At 40.3% G+C, this 27168-nt stretch overlaps 1 protein-coding gene across 1 annotated transcript in view; it reads left to right on the top strand.

Moving 5' to 3' along the window:
- The first annotated feature begins 432 nt into the window (after positions 1 to 432).
- The window catches only part of LOC129860640 (teashirt homolog 2-like), a 45518-nt gene continuing 18782 nt past the window's right edge, over positions 433 to 27168 (top strand). Inside the window, exon 1 of the mRNA XM_055931235.1 lies at positions 433 to 899. Within this exon, the coding sequence (XP_055787210.1) occupies positions 860 to 899 (40 nt within the window). The 5' untranslated portion in view covers positions 433 to 859. The remainder of the gene's footprint in view (positions 900 to 27168) is intronic.

The raw sequence follows: 27168 nt of genomic DNA on the forward strand, positions 1-27168 counted from the left end.
CGACCATCTCTGTTGGCGCCATCTTTTAAAGAATATATATAGTCAAGGTAGCGTACTCATTGTGCATTTATTCCTAATGTTATTATTTTTCTATTATTTATATTTTTCCCGCTCTCTCTGCATTGTTGAGAATGGCACATAAGAACGCATTTCACTGTTAGTCTACACCTGTTGATTACAAAGCATGTGACAAATACAATTTGATTTGGTAATATAGCATTTACTATCTATGGAAATAATTAAAGTTCCTTTCTTCCATCATCTCAGAAAACCTTTGTAAAAACTAAATGTAACTTAAATCAATCTAGCACATTATTAAAGCTGAAACAGCCCTTACATATCCTGGTGTGTTCTCTGGCCCCTGTCCCTTTAATAAACTCATGATTATCTGGTGTAACAAATGTCTCGCTGCCATCAAGTCCAGGCGAGGAGGGAGGAGTTTTTAATGTTCAGTTTGTTCTATGGATCGATGTTTGCTGGCATCGCCTCACCCTGCCTGCTCCGTGCGTGATAGCCTACCATTACCCAACGTTTTACGCTCTTCCTTGAACACACGCTATTCAATACAGAGCGCTCTCAAAAACTGCCTGGCATCTGACGGACGTAGTCCTATGGCTTTGGTGGTCCAACACGAAAAGAAAAGAAGACAATCCGCCCTAGATGATCTAGGAACAGAGGTGAAAGAAGAATAACTGCTCTGACATCTGTTTTGCCTAGACAACGTTTTCTGACTGGATTTTATAGTGAGAGAAGTAGGCTACTCTAAATAAAGAGTCGCTCTCTCTGCATGGACTATCATACTAGACCGCATACCGATTTCACCTGGGCAGAGTGAGCTACGTGAACTACCAGTTAAAAAATGCCAAGGAGAAAACAGCAGGCGCCGAAACGGGCTGCGGGTAAGAGGACATTCACACCTATCATATTAGTCTTAAACAATATTAGATGTTGTTATTATCAAACTGATATTGTATATGTTTAAACAGTATAGCAGTAGACTTTGATCTGTATGATGTTTTTGGTAGTAGCCCGTCTTCACTGGCCCAAATCGAATGCCAAAGTGACAGTAATACCGGATGACGAAGGTGCAATTTATTCAAATATGATACTCGGCAATCTTTTATAGCCGAGTATCATATTTGAATATTTGGCTATCTTCGGCTATAATTTTTAAGTTTTCTGTTTTTGAATAAGAAGGAAATGTATTGTAATTTAGTCCAAGTCGTTCAAAAGTTGTTTTAGTATAACGCAAAAGTGGTGTGTATTGCCATAAACAATTAAGACTTGCGTAAATGTATATTTCATGTGTGCTTCGGGTGGCTGTCCTAAACATTTGAACTTCCGATGAACTCTTTATATCTATAGCCCAGACAAATGGAGAACACAAGCACGCACACGCAGAGAGAGAGAGAGAGAGTATATATTTTAAATTTAAAAAATACATAATTATTATTATTCAAGCATGTCACATTTTGGCTTGTGTGTGTGTGTGTACTGTGTTGTTTATGATGTTCATAAACAATTATTCTTTTTCCTAGATGGATTACACCTGAGACAATCATTGACAAACACTGTAACAGTCTAATGCACATTTTATGTAAATAGTTATACCTGGTTGTCACTCATCTGGATTCAGTCAGCTGAAAACATACAGTAGGCCTACACTTACAGTACAATGTGCAAAATATAAACACAAGAGTAGACCACGCTCTTTTGCCTACTGTAGTGTTAAGGGTCATCAGTGTGCCTATAAAGGGTTTATTATGGTGACCAACTCATTTGAGTGTTTACAAACCTGGTTACTAAGACCAGATAGGCCAGTACCCCCCCCCCCCAAAAAAACTGCTCCTTCGTTCATCCTTTGTTACCTCACACTGCAAAATAATTATTTGTTATTGCTTAGTAATTCATCACTCGTATGATTAACCTTGACTTTGTTCTTGATAGTGTTTACACAATAGCATACTATAGTGCATCCAAGTTGCTTTATTAAAAGAGGGAATCAAAATAATTGAGATGATGGATATGAATGAATTGATGACGGGTATTATCAGTGGAGGTGGTGGGATGCTGTTCAGTGGGTTTAGAAGTTATCGGTCCTTTTTATGGTTGCAATGTAGACACCAGATGGTGATTGTTCTCTGCCAATAATGGCGGATCTTTGTATCCGCTTAAGATAGTGAAACCCTTATCTAATAGACACACTCAAGTGTATGTACACACACACATACACACACACACACACACACACACGCACACGCACACGCACACACGCACACGCACACACACAGAGAGAATAACGAAAAACATCACCGAACACAGAGACTCATCCTTATATTCATACACAAAATATTTGTCCCACATTCCACTCTGAAAAAAAAAGCCCCATCCCACTATTATTCTGGGAACTGTTGAGAGTTCCTAAGCGATCCCTTTACACGCTCTCAGCTGCCTCGCCTGTAATCTGGTAAATGTGTCAGCCCTATAGAGAAATAAGCCTTCCAGAAGAGTTTCTTCATTGTTGAGGTAATTGTCTCCTCTTTGACAGGCACATTCATCAGTGGCTTAATGGTCAATCAAAAGTTGGCAGGCAGAGTGTTTTCATTCTTTCCTATCCACTACATTAGGAATACTTAATCAAAATGTCTCCCGGTAATGGCTGTGAAGAGTTCATGACTGACTGATCCGTTGTCTGTGCCGATAGAAAATTAACAGCTCGGCACTGGAGAGATGTGGGCCTGCAGATAAACAAATTGTGCATTAATATTTCATCTTCAAGACCTGGGATGTGCTATCAGGCGGCAGAATATTCCTGGGCTGTGTTGTCATTTCTCTCGCTCGCTTTTTTTCTCTGTATTCTTGAAAGGTCTTTGCAGCTGTAACTCATTTCGCTTGATGACTTTACTGGGGTTACAGAGAGTGACGACAAATTGATTACCTGGCAGAGCAAGAATGGAGCGAAGAGAGACGTGGGCTGACAGTCATGTTATAATAATATGTTTAATGATGTGTGGAAGGGAACAAGGAGAGAGTGGTATTGAAATAAGAGATGCAAGGAATAGGTTTCATTTATATGTAGTGCTCTTAAAGATGTAGTTGGCCTATCCCTCTGTGAAAATTAAAAATGTTAAGGGGCAGTAAAGACAATATCCTCAAGCAACAACACATTAATTCATGAGACATTTGGTTTTCAGGGTACACATTAATTCATGGGACATTTGGATTTCAGGGTGCTTCTCTTCTCCTTGGAGAATAGTACTATTAATAGGTATGTTTGTAAATTTGAGGCTACAGACATTCAAGTAAAGGCCAGTTACACTATTAGATTTTTTCAACATTCATTGTGCATAATGTAACTTAAAGTGACAATTCCTTCCTGGCACACTGTAGAACACGCTAAACCTTTAGATATAAGTAGAAAAGTTCATGAATATGGGAAGGAATATAGTAAACATTTATGAAATATGTATTTTGGTTTCATATGTTGGATGCACGTTTAACCCTATAAGTGGTTAGTCCTTATAAGTGGACTAAATACATTTCTGAGTGAAAGTGGCCATACGTTTATTTTGCGGCAGTGGAAGTATTTATCTTATCGGTTTTACAATACCTCTAGCTGTGCCTCAAACCCTTAGCCCAATTTGCTGTTAACAAGATAAACTGGAGAACAGACAAAGGCATTAAGTGTTGCAGTACCATTAAGTGAGTGACAGCAGCTTGTGGGAATTGGCTAGCTGAAATTCCTCCTAAGTGGTTTGTTCTGGAAACATCTTACCATTAAGGCAGATGTTGTTGATCCTAGTTTAGGTAAAAATAAGTCCAATGCAGCTGTTTGATTTGAGTGACATGGATAAAAGGAAATCACACCACCAAATAAAATAGTGAGAAATTACCTGGCCTGTTTTTCTGTAGAAGATTACCACCATTGTTATTATCATGTTTTGTTCCAAAAATGTAGACTTTGCTGCATGTCTTGGATTTTGGTGGCTTGGTTTTGCTCCCCTTTTTAGCTGCCCCCATCCTTGGCTTATATTTGGTGTAAGAGTAATATGGGGTCGTATTGTTTGATCTCATTGCATTTCCACCTGCATGCCAGTGAGGTGAGATGACAGCAGGTGTGGATAGCTAATAGTTTGGAAGGCTTTTGTTTTTCTGAGAGGGAGTCAGACAGGGCGGTGCACTGTCTAGGTGATAAGAACACAGACTACTGTGCCCTCCAGCGTACTGATCTCGCTCTCCTCTCCTCCTCTCCTGTGTGGAAAACAGACTGTTATGATTGGTCTTAAGGCAAGTGCCTGACTGCTCCTCAGTCACAACGGAACTGCAGCCTGCAACCGCTCATTCACCTTGTGTTCCCTCTGAGACCTGCACTAGTTTCCAGGCAAATTACACAATTTGATATGCTATTGGGCTGGGTGATTCATGTGGATAATGTTTCCATGTGATCATCACAGCAGAAAAAGACTATTTCTTGTTATGATTTATTTCCTCATTAAGGCAGACAATAACTAGAGTATTGGGAGAGTTTATTGTAAGCAGGCTAAATCTCATTATTTCTACCTGACATCCCAAGTATAAAGGAAATTATGCCACGGCACTGTGTTTTGTCCAGGTCCCTACAGATACAATGGGTTAACGACCGAAATGATGAAAAGACTGAAGAGCAAAGGCAGTTCATCAATGTACTTTGAGGATGAAAATTGGGAAGGGACTAGTATAGATAATATAACAACACTCTGTGGTCCTGCTATTTGATGACATGACAAGAACATTTGTCCAGGATGAAGTGAAGTGGAGTTTGTATACTTGCAAAGCGCACTGCATTCTTATAAGAATGTAATAAGCACTTTTACCCTGTACATCACCTTCTGAAACACAGTTTACTCTTACACAATGAAGTAACAAATAGGACCGCTACATGAGTTGTTGACTGAAATGTGTAGTTGTACACCAAAGTGTCGGCCATATGGCTCTGAAGTCAGTGCCGGATCAGGTATCCACCACCATATGCCTCATATAGATATCCATACAGATCCATATCTGTTCTAATTGCCACAATTCACAGAAGAATATCCTAGATACCAAGATGTCCTCTCATTTCAGCTCTATACAAGGACTTACATGCCACATTGTATTGTAAGTTACTTAAATTGCGAAGAACATAATAGCATAGAGCAAATGCAAAATGGAGGACAGAAAAACTATATGAACTATACAAGATAAACAAAAAGCCAAAACACAGGGGAAATATTCATCTGAAGTTATCTGCGGCGTACCTGATTTGATTCTAATCAAATCCTTAATGGGCTTCAATTAAGATGTATTATGCAAATTAACCCTCAGTAGTTACTGTCTGCAGTAGCAGGAGCTATGACAATATTGTGCTAATGGTGTGATCTGTAACAATTACAAAGGTAACTGATTTTATACTGTGCCTCTATGCTTTTCCTAAAGGTTAACAGGCAGTTCAATTTGCATTTGAATGTTGTTCGTATTTAGTTTATTAGTATATTGGAAAGACTCCATTCTTCTAATTATTTTCAGAAAGTTGGAACAAGTACCAAACAATCTCACTACATTTCTTCATAGGTTTAAACTAGTTTTTTTGGTAATGTGCTGTTACGCTGTGTTATTTGAAGAAAAACTATTGTACTGCTTTCTCAAAATTGACAGGCGTAACAAAATTGATTAGCAAATTCATCTATGAAAATTGCATTTGTTGAGGTAATCAGCAGGCTTAATTGCTACATTGCCCAAGCCGGCTTAAAACACCTCATCTCTATAATGCCAGAGGAATAGGAAGTTGGACACCTTGCACTTTCATTTAATATGAGCACTGATTGCCCGTCTGGCTGTTTTATAGCTGACACCTTTCGTGAGTCGTTCCACAGTGTAATTACATAGGACCTAATTTGATGAATCAACTCAATACTCTGTCGTCCAGGCTGACCTCCCTGGCCTATGCTCTCCATTCTCTAGACTGGTGTCAAACGGGGGCTTTCACTTTTGAAATGTTCACCAATTCAATCACATTTGGTGTCTAGAAGAACGATGCTTGGATATGAACCTCTTAGTATACAACCGATCAGGAATATACAGCGGCCAATAAAAACATGATATTTCCAATGTCAATTACTGTATAAGTATTGTATTTGACAATCAATCAATTCCTTGATTCCCTAAGCAGAACCGTATATTGATTTCTTCTGATGTTTGCCATTTTAAACCATGTTCTTATGGTAGCTTCAGTTCATAATGTCAGTTAATGGGCCTCTTTAATAACATCTGGCAATAAAGATTCATACTGTACAATATTCCTTAAAATGCGACATTGTTGGAAATATGTTAAATGTAGTACGAGTACCCACACAATGTGATAATGTAAGACTATTCTTGCTCTTCACTTTCCATTGGTGTGCTTTTCAAGCCTTGAGAATTTGCCTGCATGTGCTGAGCCAGTCTGTTGAAACTAACATCGTAATTGAGACTCATTAAATAGCACTGACAGCTTAGGTGTCCGTGTTGAATATAGAATAATTCTGTTGTACTTGCAACTTGATTAAGAGGATCCAGAGAACATATTAATGTTGTATGCCTTGGTCTACTCTGGTATGTAGAATGCATAGGTAAATCATCAAAGGGAATAACCTGTGTAATGACTTTGTACCACATATGTACATATTAGGTAACAGTTATAGGTTACTTACATGCATAATACTTATCACGGTTATTTCCGTTTGCAATAAAATACAATACTACACAAACGATTGAGCAATTACTGCATACGTTAATAATATGTTTGTAATAACTTGTAATATGTATGTAAAAGCTTGTAATAGCCTGTTACTTTGTAATTACACATGTTTTTCCACTGGTAGTTACTCTGGAACCTAACTTAAAGTGTTATCGTGAAAACTCAACATGCTCAACATACAGTAACAGGACCGTTCGCATGCAACCTAAAATGTGAATCATGTTAACTTATTATTGTATTTATTCATGCAGGGCACAATGTATTTTCTTAGCTACAATAACAGAGTCTAGACAGAGTTTTGAAAAATATGCATCCTGTATCATCTAAGCTTGCAATGAAAGGAAATTGGAGTTGGTTCAAAATTGACTGTCCTTGTAATGAGCGTATGACGAATGGTATAATTTAAGGAAAGAAAATGTATGCGGGCAAACCCAAGATATAATGATTCTGTTGCATTTTGATACACCATGAAGATTGACTAATTCCACTTAATATCCCAAGAAATCTATGATAGCAAGTTACTCAGAAGATATTTTCTAACATTGTTATAGTCTGGTGGTAACCTGTCTCACATGTCTGATACATGAAAAGGGCATAGATTGTATATTTTTATATTTATGAGGATATGTTATGCTTCTGTTTAGAGACCAGTGCAAAAACATTTTCAAATAATATAGCTGCAAGCAGCTATGAACGGGGTCCACAGGAAGACAGAAAGGACACAAGATCACTTGGATACAAAGCATGCACTCTATCATGTAGGAACTATCTTCCTTTATGTGCAATCAGTGAAAGCATTGTCATGTTTATCTCATAATACCACAAGGATGACACAAGTGAAGTAATAAACTAGTGCTGTAGGTTGGTTATTTTTTTCAAATTTACTAGAGGCTAATTCATTGAGTATACATGTACTGAACAAAAAACACAACATGCAACAATGTCAACAATTTTATTGAGTTACATTTCATCAGTCAATTTAAATATATTCAATAGGCCCTAATCTATGGATTTCACATGACTGGGCAGGGGCGCAGCCATGAGTGGGCCTGGGAGGGCATGCCAGGCCCAGCCAATCAGAATGAGATTTTCCACGCAAAAGGGCTTTATTACAGACATAAATACTCCTCAGTTTTATCAGCTGTCCAGGTGGCTGGTCTCAGAAGATCCTGCAGGTGAAGAAGCCGGATGTAGAGGTCCTGGGCTGGCGTGGTTACACATGGTCTGCGGTTGTGAGGATGGTTGGAGGTACTGCCAAATTCTCTAAAACGATGTTGGAGGCAGCTTATGGTCTAGAAATTAACATTCAACCATCTGGCAACAGCTCTGGTGGACATTCCTGCAATCAGCATGCCAATTGCACGCTCCCTCAAAACTTGAGACATCTGTGGCATTGTGTTGTGTGATAAAACTGCACATTTTAGAGTGTCCTTTTATTTTCCCCAGCACAAAGTGCAACTGTGTAGTGATCATGCTGTTTAGTCAGGTTTATTTACCACACCGTCAGGTGGATGGATTGGAATATCTTTAAAGTATTTTTAGCATTAGCATATGTGCTAACGTGCATCTATAGGTACATTGTAGCCATATTTTAATGCAGCATCTATTATCAAAACCATTAACACTGATGTAATGAGTGAATCTGATGTATGGATCATGAGAAGAAGATGATTGCAGATGATTTTGAGCATTAGCGTTACATTATGCAAAGAATGAGTTGTTAATAGTTTCCTTGTTGTTTGAGATATCAATACCAAATTCAGTGTGGTTCATCTTGATGATAGTGGTGTCATTGGTCCTATGGTTCATGGGAAAAATACTTTTGATGTATTTTTTTAGCATATTTTAGCTTATTAGAGCATGGTATAATTTCTAGGTCAAACCCGGTGACAGCTATGATGCTTATAACATTGCCCCCTATAGGCCAATCATTGCCATTATTTTTTACCAACTTACTCATGGCCTCTACTTTCTGTGTGTCAAATTAGAAAAAAAGTTCCCAATCTATGCTTGAGTTATTTGACCATGTCATTTAAAAAAAAAAATAACAGAATAACAATAGGTTTCAGAGCTTCGCTGCGAACCCCTGATTATTTAGGGATTTTCTTAGCCTTTTCCTCACCTCTTCTTTAAGATGATCATCTCACACATAAGAAAGAACATTAGCTGTCATCAGGAAAGGTTAATGTGGGTGTTGGATGCCGTGAAGATGTCACAGATGAGATTTAGAGAACCGCAAATGTTTCATGACTGATTGGACAAATGCATTTCTGGCATTTCTACAAAGTTCTAAATAACACCCAGGCAACTTTTTCCAAATAACTCGTTTAAAAAAAAGGTAGGTATTGTGATTGAAAAGGGATTGAATTAATATGAAACCAAAGTAAGATTTTTGTTATTGGATACAAGTTTCAAGGTAACATTTATCTATTGAATACCTAGTAATACCAGTTACTTTAGTAATAACTGATTATCCACATACAGTACAGTATGAGCAGATACAGCTTAATCTGTGTCCTGTGATACAGGAATTTCAGGGAAGAGTTGGACATTGGACAGATGCAGACCCAATACATTGTCGGACAGTAGGCCGCAGAGACTTTGAATATGTGAAAATGTAATGACTTGTGTACTACCTTTACAGTTTTCTGTACTGCATATAATATATTGTGTTTGTGTATTTGTATGCTGACGTCACTAAAGGAATTTCCATGTAAATGGGCAATAAAGTATATTGTATCCTATCCCCTGTCGGTTGTCCCTGTGTTCCCTGCTCGTCATATTTCACATCACATAATGTACATTCAAGCAGTCACTAACCAGGCCTCTCATAAGTCATGCTGTCAAGCTAGTGAAGTATCTCCATGTTTCTCTTCCTGTCTTTCAGATTGTACTCAGAAACCAAAAGCAGTAAGGAAAAAACGTTTTGAAACAGTGAAACAGGGAGGTAGTACCTGAACCTGACTGATAAGGAACGCTCATTTTCATTTTCTGTGGTAAAACGTTTTGCTGTACTGAACATGAAAATGAACTGAGTGAGAAGGCGGGTGACGTCTGAGAACTAACTAGATCGTCTGGTCTGATGATGGCAAGTAGTCTGAGGGGCCTGTGTGTGTGTGTCTAGGCCAGGGAGGCAGGGCTTTGTGGAATCAGCCCTCTAATACCTGCCATTACACTGCCAGAGGGAGTCATTAAGGGTTAGCAGGATCCTGTTCCACATCATACTGTAGTTCAATTCATTCGGAGGGATAACGACAATATGCATTTCAATGGAAACCAGATCTAGATATTCTCAGGCGTTTCCTCTGCTGTTCCCTGAACATACAGTGTCGATTTTTATGTGTTTCAATAAAATGTAAAATACAAGGGGAAAAGGGATATTATGTTAATAAAATATAGGAAATTATTTTTTCAAATCCATGACTAATCTTTGTTATTTATTGTTTCCCTTTACAATTTTTTGAGTACCTGTAGTTGTTTAGGTATACTCTGGCATTAAATATTAGCATTGAGCTAACAGTGACGTGATCAGAAACTGTTGTAGGACGTCTTGTTGTTGGGAGCTCAGCATTCTCCTTTTTGTTTGATCGAATTACCTCACAGTTCCCTCAGGTTATTTTGGGAAGTTCTGGAAGATTGGCCATTTTCTCCATGACTGTCTGTGGTATAGTGTTTGGGACAGAGGAAAGCCATTGCGTCTGGTGGTGAGAGTGATCATATTTGGATTCAACCACGAACCAGTCGTCTCCTTGGCCATAAGCCACAGCAATCGTCTGTGAGTCTGTGAGTGACATGACCAGAACTCAGGGCTCTGGTGTCTCTTTGGTAACCGTTGCCTGTGGGGAGATCATCTCCACGACAACGTCACAGAGGTCATACACAGATCATAGCCCATTGCCCGGAGCCATGACATTAACACTGGACTGGCTCTTTCTCAGCTGAACTGCCTATCCCTTCATATCTACTGTACTATAAACATACATCTAAACAGTCTGAACCTCTATCATTGTTATGTTTTGAGACAGACTGGGTTCAGTTCTGTTTGTATCCAGCAACAACCATGGCATGTCTCAGTACAATATATGTATTCATACACAGCCCTGTAAGGCTGGCTGAAAGAGGCTTAGTGACGGGGGTTGATTACATTTGAAAAAGGGGACTTTGTGATTGGCTGTTTGATACGTGAAACTATATACCAGATGGAACACATTTGATGTAGTTTATATAGATCGGGGTTTGTTTGTAAACAATGTAGGCCTATCCATCTTACATTTGAACTGCATTTCCATCGTATTTTGACAACACTGTATTTTTGCGCATGTGTTTGTGTGTACGTGCATGTGTGTCTGTTAGCATGTTCCCTACATGCTCCATGGTAGCCCTCCCACCCTGGCACGGACCCAGCTGAGCAGGTTCCGGCTGTGTCCAGACTCATTCTTTAGGGACCTCATCAGGCACTGAATTTCCTTCCCCACTCTCCCTCTCCCTCTCGCCTGCCGGAGGGCATCCATATTCATTTCCTTCTCTGATTTGGGGGAAATGATGAAAGGCGAGTTTCTTCCCCCCTCTCTTATTTCCTGCCAAGTTTGCCTGCGTAACTTACAACACAACGTAAATCTGAAAAGACCTGCACACTCATTCCCATTGGATTTAGACCCGAGACTATTTACACATGATCGTCATGCCACACCAAAGGGAAGAAGGAAAGCTCTATGTTAGGAAAGATGATTACTGAGTGTAGTGTTCAGGAAGTGACTAAGTGGAAGAAAATGTTTGACCTCTTTTTGTTGAGATCCTTCATATTTAGAGCGTACAAGTTTTTACTGAAAAAATGTGTAATGACATTCTTAGTTGCTTTATATAATAAAGCTATTAGTGCCTGATGATATCATAGAGATAACTGTGATGGTTTGAAATAAATAGCCAACCCTATCATAAGACTGCTGGCTGTATATTACTGAGGAAATGAATGGTAATGAAAATAACAGTCAGTCAGTCATGTTACTCAACTCTGTAATTACTGGCATACTTTGATGATATGACACAGACAGTATACGCATCACCCTATTTATCCAAACCTCCGGTATCATCAGCACAATAAGTATCCTTCCCCCTCTTCTACAGCCTGGGCTGGGTAGCTTCGCTATAGCTCTGTGATTCTGTATGGTTGCCATGTCAACTCTAAACACACATACACACAACCTCAGTGCCTTAGCTTTGAGAGGATCATCTCCACCTCTGGCTCCGATCATGAGGGGTCTCTGTCTCAGCTCTGTTCAGTCAGAGAGGAATGTGCTCCCTGCTCTCTGCCTCCCTCCCGCCTTCAGGCACATTGAACAGAGTGTTTGCGGTCTGCAAACAGCCCACATTGATCATTATTCATGACAGAAAGTCATATGATGGTTTATGCTTATTCTAGCAAGAACAGAACCATGTGTTTTGATCTGAGTAACAGAAACATAACTACAGTTACTGTAAAAACACCTCCTTCTTCTTTGAAATAGGTGATGGGATTCATATTAACAGTCATAATGTTGTACCTACTGTATTGGCAGCTGTGACAGTTATAAAGGCCAGATTCAGATACTAAATGGAAACTGAAACAAAATATAATAGAAAAAGAGTATAATTACAGTGCCTAAATACGTTTTTCATTAGTAATGGAATCGTACACAGCAAATTTGAGGTCAGAATTTTAACAGCCACAGTGTTAAATTAAACACCTTCAACACTTTCTTAGAAATTTGATGTGACCCACCAAAATAGTGTTAAACTATTGGGATGGGGGGGGGTTGTTGTTGTCTGGTTTGTCAAATGATTAGTAATTCCCATCAGAATCGAGCCAGAGGAAGGATGTCCAACAATTGGAATGTTTTATCATCCACAACCTGCATTCAAGACTACCTAAACCATCTAAACTGGAACAATAGTCTCAGTAACGGTTGAAATAAGTCTCCTTACAGATTGGATTAGTTTAGATTTTTATTTGTTATTTATTGATTAATTAATCAATCAATGTGCATGCAGAAACAGATATTAAAACAAACTATTCTAAAAAACGTACCTGCAACAAAGCATTCTAAGGAAGAATGATAATGAGGCCCCTCCCACGTCTTTTTAACTCTGGGAGAGTTAACGGAAATTAACCCGACACAGTCGAAGTAACAACAACACCATGCAGTGTTCATTCCACAGTGATTCAAATAACATTTAATTTATTCACTGCATGTCATGTCAATTTCAACCCCCCTGGTGTTAACCCCCCTAGAATCAACTCTCAGATATAACGCTCACAACACATTTTACCTTAACACTGAGATTTTAACACTTGCAAATTGACTTTGTACTAACTGTGTTAAGGCGTCAGTGTGTTTCGGTTCGGCTGGCGCCTACTGTAGCCAACATTCGCTTGAAAAAATGTGAAAAAATACTGTTTGTCAATCTTGAGACGCCGTAGCCAAAATAGTTCAAATTAATCTAATATAACTCAAGAAATCTGCCATTCATTTTACATCTAACTAAGATGTTTGGTGCAGTATTTCTCAATGAAAAAATATGCATGAAAACAAGTCATCCCTCGTTGAATGACAACAAACACTTCGTTGAAGAATCTCTACTGTTGACCAATCACAGACGAAGAGGCATAGACTTTGGCTACCGACTTTGGCTTGCCTCTTGATACATTTTTATGTGCACAAAGAGACAAAAAAAACCTTGCAGTAGATCAAAACTAACAAAAACGTCAAAATGTTTTGTCATAATATACAGTGGATTCGGAAAGTATTCAGACCCCTTGAATTCTTCCACATTTTGTTATTAAGTTACAGCCTTATTCTAAAATGGATTAAAATGTGTTTTTTTCCTCAAACTACAAACAATACCCTATAATGGCAATGAAAAAAATGGTTTTTAGACATTTTTGCAAATGTATTAATAATAAAAAACATACCTTATTTACATAAGTATTCAGACCCTTTGCTATGAGACTCGAAATTGAGCTCAGGTGGAACCTGTTTCCATTGATCATCCTTGAGATGATCAACTTGATTTGAGTCCACTTGTGGTAAACTCAAACGATTGGACATGATTTGGAAAGGCACACACCTGTCTATATAAGGTCCCACAGTTGACACTGCATGTCAGAGCAAAAACCAAGCCATGAGGTCAACTGAATTGTACGTAGAGCTCCTAGACAGGATTGTGTCGAGGCACAGATCTGGGAAAGGGTACCAAAATATGTCTACAGCATTGAAGGTCCCCAAGAACACAGTGGCCTCCATCATTCTTAAATTGAGAAGTTTGGAACCACCAAGACTCTTCCTAGAACTGGCCGCCCGGCCCAACTGAGCAATCAAGCAATCAGGGGAGAAGGGTCTTGGCCAGGGAGGTAACTAAGAACCCGATGGTCACTCTGACAGAGCTCCAGAGTTCCTCTGTGGAGATGAGAGAAGGACAACCATTTCTGCAGCACTCCACCAATCAGGCCTTTATGGTAGAGTGGCCAGACGGAAGCCACTCCTCAGTAAAAGGCACTTTCCCGCCCGCTTGGACTTTGACAAAAAGGCACCTAAAGGACTCTCAGACCATGAGAAACAAGATTCTCTGCTCTGATGAAACTTTGGCCTGAATGCCAAGCTTCACGTCTGGAGAAATCTTTGTACCATCCCTATGGTGAAGCATGGAGGTGGCAGCATCATGCTGTGGGGATGTTGTTCAGCAGCAGGGACTGGGTGACTAGTCAGAATCGACTGAAAGATGAACGGAGCAAAGTACAGAGAGATACTTGGTGAAAACCTGCTCCAGAGCACTCAGGACCTCAGACTGGGGCAAAGGTTCACCTTCTAACAGGACAACGATCCGAAGCACACAGCCAAAAAAACGCAGGAGTGGCTTCGGTACAAGTCTCTGAATGTCCTTGAGTGACCCAGCTAGATCCCAGACTTGAACCCGATCATCTCTGGAGAGACCTGAAAACTAGCTATGAAGCAAAGCTCCCCATCCAACCTGACAGAGCTTGAGAGGATCTGCAGAGAAGAATGGGAGAAACTCCCCAAATACAGGTGTGCCAAGCTTGTAGTGTATCGAGGCTATAATCGCTGCTAAAGTTGCTTCAACAAAGTACTGAGTAAATTGTCTGAATAATTACACAAATGTGCTATTTCATATTTTTATTATTAATATATTTGCAAACTTTCTAGATACCTGTTTTTGTGTTGTCATTATGGGGTATTGTGTATAGATTGATGTGGGAAAAAACAATTTAATCAATTTTAGAATAATGCTGTAACGTAGCAAAATGGGGAAAAAGTCAAAGTATCTGAATACTGTGAGCGAAAGAAGGTGTTGTGTTGAATTGGTGTGTAGACAGATATGAGCACCGTAGGGGTGTGACTGTGAATGTCTATATTGAGTCCTCTCTGCAGGGGCAGAAGGCAGTAGGTTGTGGGCAGTAGGCTGGCTATGGCGTCAGGCACTGGGCTTGGCTGGCTCTGAGTCCGGCCTGTGCTGTGAGTAATTGACCTGCTCTTATAACTCCTCTGAATGGCATAATTCAATGTAAAAGATGCACTGTCACCAAGAGGAGCTAACTGTCTCCCAGAAATATATGGGTGCAATTTTCAAAATAGCTTTATAGCAATTCTTGGTGAGGAGAGTGAGATAGTGATATTACTGCAGCTGAACACCATCTAGCACGTTTCCCCTCTGTATCTCTCTTCCTCTATTGAGTATTGTGAAGGATCGCATAGCCCATACATTTTAGATAAGGGAATATTTCAAACGGTACTTCAGTACAGTACAGGATAGGAGGATGAAAAGCCACCCAAACATAAAGCCTTATTAACCATTTATACTGTATATTCTATCACTGTTGTAGCTAAAGGCATCATACAGTTTCCTGGTCTTCTGTTAAATTACTGTAGTTGTGGCCCTTAGTAGTAATGGTGGTGTTTTCTCCAGCACCGACTTGTTTACACCTTATAATATGAACCTAAATTGTGTTATCCATTTGTATTATGTTCGATATTTCCATTTTATAAGCACCAACATCACCATAAAAATGTTTTATTTCTGAAATTAATTAATTTACTACAATGTAGTAGACTTTCCCACACAAAATAGGAATGTGTGCCCAGGACTATAATGTGGTGCCCAAAATAAATTGGAATTACAACTGAGATTATGATATATGACTTTTTCTTTAAATGTCATCTACAAAAACGTTCCCTACTAAAGCCAACTGGTTCTTTAACAATCAAGGTGCATTCAACTGTCTTTCTTATTAGAATGAACAGCTCATTGTTGAACCCGCTCATTGGATCATTTTGGTGTCTTTACTCGTACCAAAACAGAATGTGAACTCCTAAATAATAGAATTAGAGGCTGTATACCGCATCCCATAAATCGATGTTGACCCAAGCGTTTGAACAAAAGGAACACTGTTACATTGCCCATGTTAGAGAGCTGAGGCCACTCCCCTCTCTGGCTCCAAGTGAATACTCTCCTTTAATAGTATGATGGGTGGTAGCTGAAAAAGTGGCTCATTTTGTGGGTTGAGGGAGAGAAGAGGTAGGATGGGGTTTCTGTGACTGGCAGCAATCAATCACTGTGTGAGCGCAGGCTAATGAAGCGGCCTGTGGTTTATTAAAGGGCTAGCAGGGAAAAGATTACTGCGGGGCCTGGATTTCCCAGAACCAAACAGAGGATGGATACAGACAAGACAGACAGACAGACAGGGCTGCTATAGCTGACGGTTAGAGGGCCAGCCATAAAGCAATCAAGGTGTTTACTCAACACTGGCTCCTTTTATGTGACCTGGGTGTGAATGTGAATGCTAAGCTTTATACATTCTTTCTTTTAGTAGGAGGAGAGGCGAGAAAATAAAAATAACATAAACATTGTGTTGTTTGTGGATGTTTTGTCTTCAGAAAGTATTCACACCCCTTGACTTTTTCCACATTTTGTTGGTGTTACATCCTGCATTTAAAATGGATTAAATTAAGATTGTTTTTGTCTCTAGCTCACACACAAAACCCCATAATGTCAAATGGAATTATGTTTTATTTGTATTTTTTTTTTTACAAATGATTTGTAAATTAAAAGCTGAAGTGTCTTAAGTCAATAAGTATTCAACCTTTGTTATGGCAATCCTAAGTATGTTCAGCAGTACAAATTTGCTTAACTAGTCACACAATAAGTTGCATGGATTCACTCTGTGTGCACTAATAGTGTTTAACATGATTTTTGAATGACTACCTCATCTCTGTACCCCACACATACAATTAGGTCCCTCAGTCAAGCAGTGAATTTCAAACAGATTCAACCAGACCAGGAAGACTTTCCAATGCCTTGCAAAGAAGGACACTTATTTGTAGATGGTTAAAAATAAATAATACATTGAATATCCCTTTGTTCATTGTGAAGATATGAATTACCTTTGGAGGGTGTATCAATACACCCAGTCACTACAAAGGTACAGGCGTCCTTCCCAACTCAGTTTCCGGGGAGGAAGGAAACCACTCAGGGATTTCACCATCAGGCCAATGGTGACTTTAAAACAGTTAGAGTTTAATGGTTGTGAAAGGAGAAAACTGAGGATGGATCAACAACATTGTAGTTACTCCACAATACTAACCTAATTGACAGAGTGAAAAGAAGGAAAATATTCAAAAACATGCTTCCTGTTTGCAACAAGGCACTAAAGTAATAATGCAAAAAATGTGGCAAAGCAATTCAACTTTTTGTTCTGAATACAAATGGTATGTCTGGGGCAAATCCAATACAACACATTACTGAGTACTGCTCTCCATATTTTCAAGCATAGGGGTGGCTGCATCATGTTATGGGTATGCTTGTAATGCTTAAGGACTGGGGAGGTTTTTGGGATAACAAATAAATGGAATTGAGTTAAGCACAGGTAAATCCTAGAGGAAAATCTGGTTCAGGCTTCTTTCCACCAGACACTGGGAGGTGAATCCACTTTTTCAACAGGACAATAACCTAACAAACAAGGCCAAATCTACACTGGAGTTGCTTACCAAGAAGACAGTGAATTTTCCTGAGTGGCCGAGTTACAGTTTTGACTTAAATCAACAACCAATTTGAAAAGTTTGAAAATATTTTTTACAGAATAATGGGCAAATGATGTCAATCCAGGTGTGGAAAGCTCTTAAAGACTTACCAAGAAGACTCACAGCTGTAATCGCTGCAAAAGTATTGACCCAGGTATATTTCCTTTTCAACAAATAAGCAAAAATGTCTAAAAGCATGTTTTCACTTTGTCATTATGGGGTATTATGTGTAGGCGGGTGATAAATTCCATTTAATCAATTTTGAATTCATACTGTAACAACAACAAAATGTCAAGGGGTATGAATACTTTCTGAAGGCACTGTACATGCTGACGCTACAGATTGACAGTGTCTACACAATTACGATAAACTAATCACAAGTTAGTTATTTTATTGGTTTCTGATTTCATGTAATGGTAGTAGACACATATAGTTGGCTCAGGTGTGGGAGTGAAATACTTTTCCATTGTACGATTAATATCATAGAGTATGTTTATATAAATTACTTTTTATACTTTACATTTTGTTTTGTTAAAAAAAGGTGAGAGCATTTAAATCAGTGCTCACAAAGATATCATTTGGAAGACAAATTAGTACAGAGGGACTGAAAAATGCAAAGCAAATGTTTTTCTCAACATTTTTAATGGCAGTGAAACACTACTAATGCCATTACAGAGATCTTTTTATGGCTTTTTTAATCCCTCGACACACCCACCCACCCGGAGGAAAGAAACCCCTTGTGGTGCAAAGGAGCATTTTCTTTACAGTAACAGTTTTAAGCCGTTTCCAATTCATTTCCTTATACGTCAGTAGGCTATACATGGTTTCCGTTGGTCTCACTCTACTCGCTGAAATATAAGTAAAGAAAGATACCGACACAACACTCTGAGGTAAATCAAATTTTTTCATCTACGTTTAGATTGATGCATTCAAAACACAAAATGGCACTTAGTGATAATACAGATGCATCACAGCAATGGAAACATTTTTGCCCTTATTTACCATCACAGATAGTTAAGCATTTTGTTGGTCAACGTATTCTCACTTTTAAAGGTGTTGTTAACAACGACCCCGTTAACTATTACATCAATTCAAGTCAGACATCCTAACAACATATCCTGAACAGATTTACATGTGGCTGACCCAACCTGCAGTACAAAGCTCTGAGGAGCACTTCCAGAGTTCTGACTCTGGGATGAGGAGTAGATGAACTATATGTCTCCATCCCACAGTCCAGCCGGTAGTATATCAGCGGAATCGCAGCCGCATGGGCGTGTGTCTGAACGTGCTGCTCATAAATATCCCCGTCCCCCCATAGGGGCCCCTCTGATGGTGATGGCGAAAGGATGTCGCTGTCTGGATGATTGAGTGCTCCTGCTCCTGGCCCTGGGCACATCCCTACGCTCAGTGCCCGAGTGGGAGGCCTACCGCTGAGCTGAGCAGAGCACTGGGCTGGCTGGCTGGCCTGAGGGGGCTCTACTCCTAAAGCAGGCCGAGCAGGAGCAGTCATATAGCCACACACAGCATAGAAGCAGCAGAGACCCTTTCTTCTTTTGAGACCAGCCAGCTACACTGTGAACACAGAGCAAATGGGGTTTTGTCTCATATTAGGACTACATCTATGGGGAGAAACTTACATACATTTATGAAAATTGAAAATTGTGTGTTTAATCATATTGTTACCATGGATGTAGTGGAGAAACATAATAAACACGTTTAGTAGATCATGTGATAAATGTTTCTTCACCTAGCCTCACACATACTATAACATATCAATACAGTTTGTTGTGTGCCCTGCTAACTTTCAATTTCAAACAGGACTATCCCTCGTGCTCTCTCTCTCTCTCTCTCTCTCTCTCTCTCTCTCTCTCTCTCTCTCTCTCTCTCTCTCTCTCTCTCTCTCTCTCTCTCTCTCTCTCTCTCTCTCTCTCTCTCTCTCTCTCTCTCTCTCTCTCTCTCTCTCTCTCTCTCTCTCTCTCTCTCTCTCCTGCTTTTTCTCGTATCTCTCTCTCCCCTTCTCTCTATCACTCACTCACACAGGAATCTGAGATAATCAAGGAGCGGTAATTAGCCTGACTTGCTTTATAGTAATTGAGGGCAGGAGGAGAGGTTGCTCTTTCTCAAAGGTTTTTTACATTTATTTTATAATGACGTACTTTAGGTTGCTCAAGCCAGCTTGATTTTTTCCCCCTGTCTTTTCCTCAGCTTGTTCTCATACATTCTTTTGTAAGGTTTTTCTTTTTTTAAACAATGACCCATCTTTCATCATCAATTAGTAACAGCTCAAGTTGTTGAGAAAGGGTAGAGTTCAGGTTTTGATACTGTTGTCTATTCCTTTTTAGGTTTAGTCAGTGCCTCAGTCCTTCAGCTGAGCTTTCAGACTGAGCATTGACACTGTCCAGGTCCGTCCTACTTGGCAAGAGACGCAGCAATAGAGAAAGGGAGAGTTTATTTCCTGTTCTTGTGAATCATATATCAGTTCAATTCCCCTCTGTGCTGTTTGGCAACGGCGGAATGACGGGTGTCATTTATCATAAAGGCTGAAAGAGGCTGTGGGAAAAGAGATTTTGAATTCTTTCGGAGGTGTGTGGATTCTCCTTAGTGGGGGATCATTAAACGCTGGAGTTTTTCAAAGGGGGATATGAGTAGTACCTCTCCTAGATGTTACTTTGTGCCCTGTTGCACTGGTTGGCTCAATCACTCAATGTCTCAAGAAAGAAGATTTAAGAGTTTTCATATCTCAATGGAGACAGAAGGCTTGTGACATATCGTTAGCAGTAGGATTTTTCAACCTGCTGGTAGATCCATAACTGAACATTGCAGTACTTGTTGGGTTGGCAATTTAGCATGATCTTGGTATACTAATCATTTTCTAACATCTGCTTATAATTACAGAACATTTGAAGGGGCTAATAGCAGTACCTTGTCGGGTGTGAAAACGTTCAGGTGTGTTGAATTCTGATTAGTTATCAAATAGAGCTACCGGTATTATTATGAAATGTTTTTTTTATTTTAACTGATATCTGTCAACTGTTTTGATATCCAGTGGTTTCTGTGGTAGGTTTTGTTTGAATAATCAATCAAACATTGAATAATCATTACATACTCAAAACAATCAAAACACACTACCAACTGTAAAATGAGGAGCTGCAGGCATTTTGATCTCTTTTGGAATATTTTTCCAGCTGTCTCCAGCATTTACCGTTTCTCACGTTTTGAATATGGGGATCACACAAAATCTTTTCTGATGCGCTGTCACCAAGTCTTCAGCTGCAGTAGCAGAAATAAATGTGTCAAGCCTTAACTTATTCTCAGAGAAATACCTCCTTTCCTTCCCCTTTTTACCCCTGCTGCTCTAATTGACTGTAAATCCCTGAAACCTGTGAACACACACACGAAACTAAGTACATCATGAATCTGGTTTCTATAGACAGACCCAGCCTCCCAACCCCCAACCCTCCTCTTGTGTCTACCCCATCAAGAAAACACCCTTAACCACCACTTTATTGGTTTTTGTGGGTTTACTGGAATGTGGAATGCAATCTTTGTTCATCTTATTTCCCCCAAAATCAAATCTAAGTTTATTGGTCCAACTAAAGGTTTTATCAGGAAGTGATACTCTGTCGCCGTCCAATGAAAAGTGACGAGAACATACTGTAGGCCTATAGGAAATTGCACGCTCAGAGCCTTTCAACTGTGAGCAGTGTTAACTGTCTCATATGGAGATCACAATGTTAAATGTGCTGTCACCAAGTCCTCAGCTAGAAATAAATGTGTTGAGCTTAGTTTATAAAGTACCTCCATCCCCTGCTGCCCAGCTGAATAGAGATCCATCAAATCTGGTGAACTCATAAGCAAACCTGATCATACTTTGAATGTGCAATTGATTGAACATATGTTCAGTTTTCACTATGTTGTTACATACAGTATTAGAATCTAGGTTTTATGAAAAGGCATAATATACCTGTATTTAATGTCCAATTGTGCCATTAACTTCCTGGGTTTACTTCATACTGTTTATCAGACACACAAACATCAGACCAGGTTCCTAGCCACTGTAGACAGACATCGTCGCTCCCTTCACAACCTTCACTCTCACTGAGTGCAGAGGTGTGTCGGGGAGTCTTCTAAACCCAACTCAGAGTGCACAACCTTTTCAGGTAGCAGTAGAGTCTGGGGCCGGTATCTTGACATGTAAGGCTGCCACTTCCTGCTGAAGGAGAGTGTAGCTGCCCCTGAGGTAAATGAAAACATTTGGTTCTTGCCAGACCTGCTCAAGTCACGTCTCAACTGGGCCACATGGGCAGGCAGGCAAGCAGGTGACACGTGTACCAGAGGAGAGGAGAGCTAGACTAGAGACTGTAGTGTGGTGCTGGCCTACTTATTCTACTGTCTCCATGCAGGCCTGGGCCACAACCCAGAAACAACCCAATGAATTCTTATTAGCTCAGAAACACCCTCCTTGCATAAAACATGTATAGGTGGTTTACAGGGTTTGTTCAGCCTTTAGCCACAGCCTTCACAGCATCAAACCATCATCCAACTTCCTTATAGTGCTACAGTGACATACTGTATATGAACTGTAAGTATCCTAACAGTATTAACCAATTGGCTCATTCATCCCCCTCCTCTCCCCTGTAACTATTCCCCAGGTCGTTGCTGCAAATGAGAACGTGTTCTCAGTCAACTTACCTGGTAAAATAACGGTTAAATAAATAAAATAAATTAACATAGCACTACTACAGTGGAAGGAATGGAAACACAGAGCATCTTCTTTCTGTCATCTAGTGTATTGATGTTCCGTAGGCAGGCATGACTAATCAACCTGCTGGTCTATCTGTTTTCTACTCTGAAAATTCACCATGGAGAGTTGAGAATGTGTCACCAACTCATATAAACGTTCGCAATTACTGCACAGCCCCCTTATGAATCCCTTAGGGAACCATGATTGCAATTAAAAAGCATGGGCCAAATGTTAATTAAGTAAACTGCTTGAAACGGGAAAACAATGAATGCTTGAAATTCCTTGACTTATAACCCTGTGCTACAATTTAAGTTCCATTTTTATCTTTGTTGCCTGTTGCACATTAAGATAATGATAATGCTGCATTTCACTGGCATACTCATTATAGTTGCTGTGTCTTAAAACAAATTGTTTTGTTTTTAAATTATAGCTATTCACATTTGTTACGGATAGCTGATATCACAATTTGAAAATTAAACTCTAAAATACAGCTTTCTTTCAGAATCGAACCCCCACCAATTGGACGCGATGGTTTATTTTTGTGTCGCTCGTCAGTTGAGTGAAACCTTGTTGTAGAGAGTAGAAAAGAGGACTTCAGTTCATGGGGTTATTAAATCATTAGAGGAATAGCAGCTGAACTTCTGGCTATCCTCTGTGATTGATGACCCAAGCCTTATTTGCTGAGGCGGAGTGTTTGTTCCTGTGTAATTGTCTACCAGATGGCTAAGCTAAGTGTTCTTAAATGCCTTTAGACCTGCAGGGGTCTGGGGTCCAAACATTTTCAGTACTAATGGTATTATTGTTCTGAACATCCGGCATTCTAAATGATGTTTAAGATCAAGATTCACTAGCAAGCTTTGAGTTTAAATCATTTGTTTAACCTAGATGTTTTCCAGTGACTGTGTTTGTAAACTCTCACTAAAACAACCCTTGAATTTCGGAAGAAGAGAAAAGGGAATTAAAAATAACAGATTGTGTAGGGTATCCACCAGCTAGGCTACCTGGGGTAGAAGAGTCAGATTGGAGCAGAAAATGGATCTAGGTGGCAGTGCTAGTCATCAATCACAGGCCCTCAAGGGGAGCTGCAGCTAAAGCTGGGCTGAAGTGCTATCTGTCAGCTGCTGCTCTGATACAGGCCTGACACCCCCAGAGAGGAGAGAAGAGGGGCCCTATCAGTGCCCATCAGCTCACAGCCCAGTTACAAACTGCCATGTAAACACGTGCAGGTGCTCCTGTCAAAATAACCCCTGTCCCAGTTCAGCGGGTCACATTATTTCCACAAATGGATGGATAGTCGTCCTTGTTTAGTGGGAGGATAGAGGACATGGCCTGTTCTCCTTCACGTTGCATTGTGAGGTTTTACTGTTTTACATCCTTCTATCTCGAGGCGGCTGCCATTTTTTAAATGGGTTCATAAAGGCTGGATTTTGAACTATATAATATTATTCATCTACTGTGTGTTCTGTCTCTCTCCCGCCGCATCCTACTCTTGCATAAAGCCACCAAGAGCTTCTCCACCAATGTTGGTCAAGCCGCTGCTGTCAATACCTCTCAAGATGGATAGTTGTTCTGCATGCTTATTGATTCAGCACAGGCAAGAGCTATAAGTATCATTTGTCATTTCTGGAATTATTTGGAGTCCTAGTTAAAACCCAGAGTTGGGTGAGATAGCCATGTCTTGGGGGGTGGGAGGTACTATAGGTGGGGGAGGTTGTCTGACGCTTTGATGAATGACTCCACGGGTATTTGGTTTTTACTGTGAGTGCCGGGGCCCTTAAGCTGCTATTTGCTTTTAACCACGGTCCAGGAAAAACAATGCGATGGGTCCAAGGACTGAGCAGCATCATCCTGTCACGTGCAGCTCCAGCCACAGCCACGCAGCGAGCAGGGTGGTCTGAGCTGAGCAGAGGAGTCAGGAAGAGGGACAGGGTGGGCCTTAGCCATTACATGCTGCATTTGCACAGACGCAGTAGACTTCAGTTCAGCCTGCTGGTGGGTAGGGCTCGTTGAATATGATTTTGCCTCTTTGAATGCAAACAATATTATTCAGGATACATTGAATACAAGCATTCAGGATGCTTTATCGAAACAGACATTTTTGTAAATTGTAAGATAAATATGACAAGGAAGAAACATTGTGGTTTAGTAGTCAGGGCTACAGTATTATCCCCTGTGACTTCACTTTGATTATGTTCCACTTTGGGCTGGGAGCCAACAGGAGAACTGGCTTCATTACTGTATGGATCATCTTTTAAGACCATTTAAGATCACAGTGCCCAGAGTCACAGAGTCAAGTAATGACTGCTCCAACACTCACAGAGGTTCGTTAAGCTCTTTCATTCATTCAACTGGACAGCACTTGTTTGATGTGCTTGTTTTCTCTTTCCCGAGTACGCATACCACCAGTGTTATGACATTCACTACATTATTATTTTATTTGTAGGAGATATGCTATTTGTTTGACTTCTGAGATCTCCCTCAGTGGCTTGAATTTGAAAAAAAAGAATATGAGCTGGGACTACAATAAGAAAACAGAGAAAGGAAAACTGAAACAGATGAATGACAAGCAATTACTTCTGTTGTCCATCAAACTCGCTTGATTCCGTTGTTGGATCAAACATGATTGATATACAATGTCAAATCCCACCTGAAAATGATTACTACTGTGTTTGAAAAGCTGTGTGTGTCAATGTGCATGTGAGCTTGTGTATACTATATTCACAGTAGTCACCAATATGACTTCTACTGTCACAGCTTTTCAACTCTAGATGGCCATTGTGTCTTCATTTCCATTTTAGCCTGCCAAAATAGATTTTCCCAGCTGGAGTGAGAGTGCGTTGTCTGTCCTTAGGCAACAACGGTGAATATCCCCACACCCAGTATACATCCCAACTGCCCCCATCGAATATAAGACACTTAGGACAGTCCACCAGGCCTGCTACATAATCATCATGTAGGCCGCGGACACGCAACAACCCACACGGTAATGCCCCGGGGCACTACTTGATGTCACAGTGTGTTAAAGCATCCATAAACAAACAGAGATGTAGAGAATCCCTTTGCTGTTAATCTTCCAAAAATCAAAGTGTTAGCATTACTAGAGCAGTCATCTCCATTTTGTTTCCCTGAGCAGTGACACAACGCACAGCAGATGTCGTCTGCATTCTGAATCCCTGAAACTAGTGCATGAATTGATATGTCCCTCTCTTTCCTCGGCCTGCTAATACCTTTCGTAAAACTTGAACAAACAGTGTGTGCTTGTAGGACACATACGACAGATGTTTAGGATTACTTTCACCTCGGTGCTCCATTGTGTACACTTTAACAGAGCTCAGCTGATGTGGAATGGCACTCATTCAGCCTCACTGCTACTCCAGGGTTCTTCTAGCTTTGTTTTCTTCCATTGAGCCAATCCCTGTGGTCAAAGACTGAACTGACGTTTATTACTCTATTAAATCAGCTTTTTTCCCCAAATACGTCATGCCATCCGGGACCTCTATACCAGGCGGTGTCAGAGGAAGGCCCTAAAAATTCAGCCACCCAAGTCAGAGACTGTTCTCTCTGCTACCGCACGGCAAGCGGTACCGGAGTGCCATGTCTAGGTCTAAAAGGCTCCTTAATATCTTCTACCCCCAAGCCATAAGACTGCTGAACAGTTAATCGAGTGGCTATCCAGACTATTTGCATTCACACCCTTTATAACGCTGCTGTGACTCGCTGTTTATTGTCTATGCATAGTCACTTTACCCCTACCTACATGTACATATTACCTCAATCACCTCGACTAACCTGTACCCCCGACATTGACTTGGTACCCCCTGTAGATGACCTCGTTATTGTTATTCTATTGTGTTATTTTTTTTTTTTTAAATTGCAACTGTTTTCTTACTTAACCAACAGTGCCGTTTTTTAAGGGCTTGTAAGTAGGCATTTCACTATAAGGTCTACACCTTGTTGTATTCGGCGCATGTGACAAATAAAATGTTAGTGTGTACCTCCACGCTATTATCACTGTGTAGGTGTGTAGGCCCGCTGTATGTTTTTCTCAGTGTGTGTTGCCGGGTCTGTTTGCACACGTGAAAACAAATGGAGTAGGACCTCCTTGATATTGTTGAGGAGTGACATTATCTTTAAGCAGTGCACTTATCTAATCTGTCCGCTGTGCTTTGGGAAGCTGGAGGAAGCGGCTATACGGGACAGGAGCAGGGAGAGGGGACAGGGATGCTACTACATCTTTAATTACCATTGATATCGCCACAGAGAGAGAGAGAGAGAGAGAGAGGGAAGAAGGGAGGATAGAGGAGTAGAACGAGGGAGGGGAAGGAGAGGGGGAGAGAGAGGACCCGCCGTGTTCACTTTTTAATTAAGGCTCCGTAGTGTAACTCGTCAATGTACATTATTGGAAGAATGAACGTCAATGCCATCGCTTCTCCTCCTTCTCCTTTATCTCTGTCAATGATTCAAAGACATGATTTATGGTTCGTCTCCGTCTTTCAGGATCATCCATCAAGTTCCGGCTCTGCCGGCGCGCCACCCGTTGTAAATCATCCTGAAAGCCTGTCACTCATTTCCATTAACGTTCCTCTGTTGCTCTGGTCTCC

This window comes from Salvelinus fontinalis, chromosome 8, assembly GCF_029448725.1.
Source record: "Salvelinus fontinalis isolate EN_2023a chromosome 8, ASM2944872v1, whole genome shotgun sequence".
NCBI classification, from domain to species: domain Eukaryota; kingdom Metazoa; phylum Chordata; class Actinopteri; order Salmoniformes; family Salmonidae; genus Salvelinus; species Salvelinus fontinalis.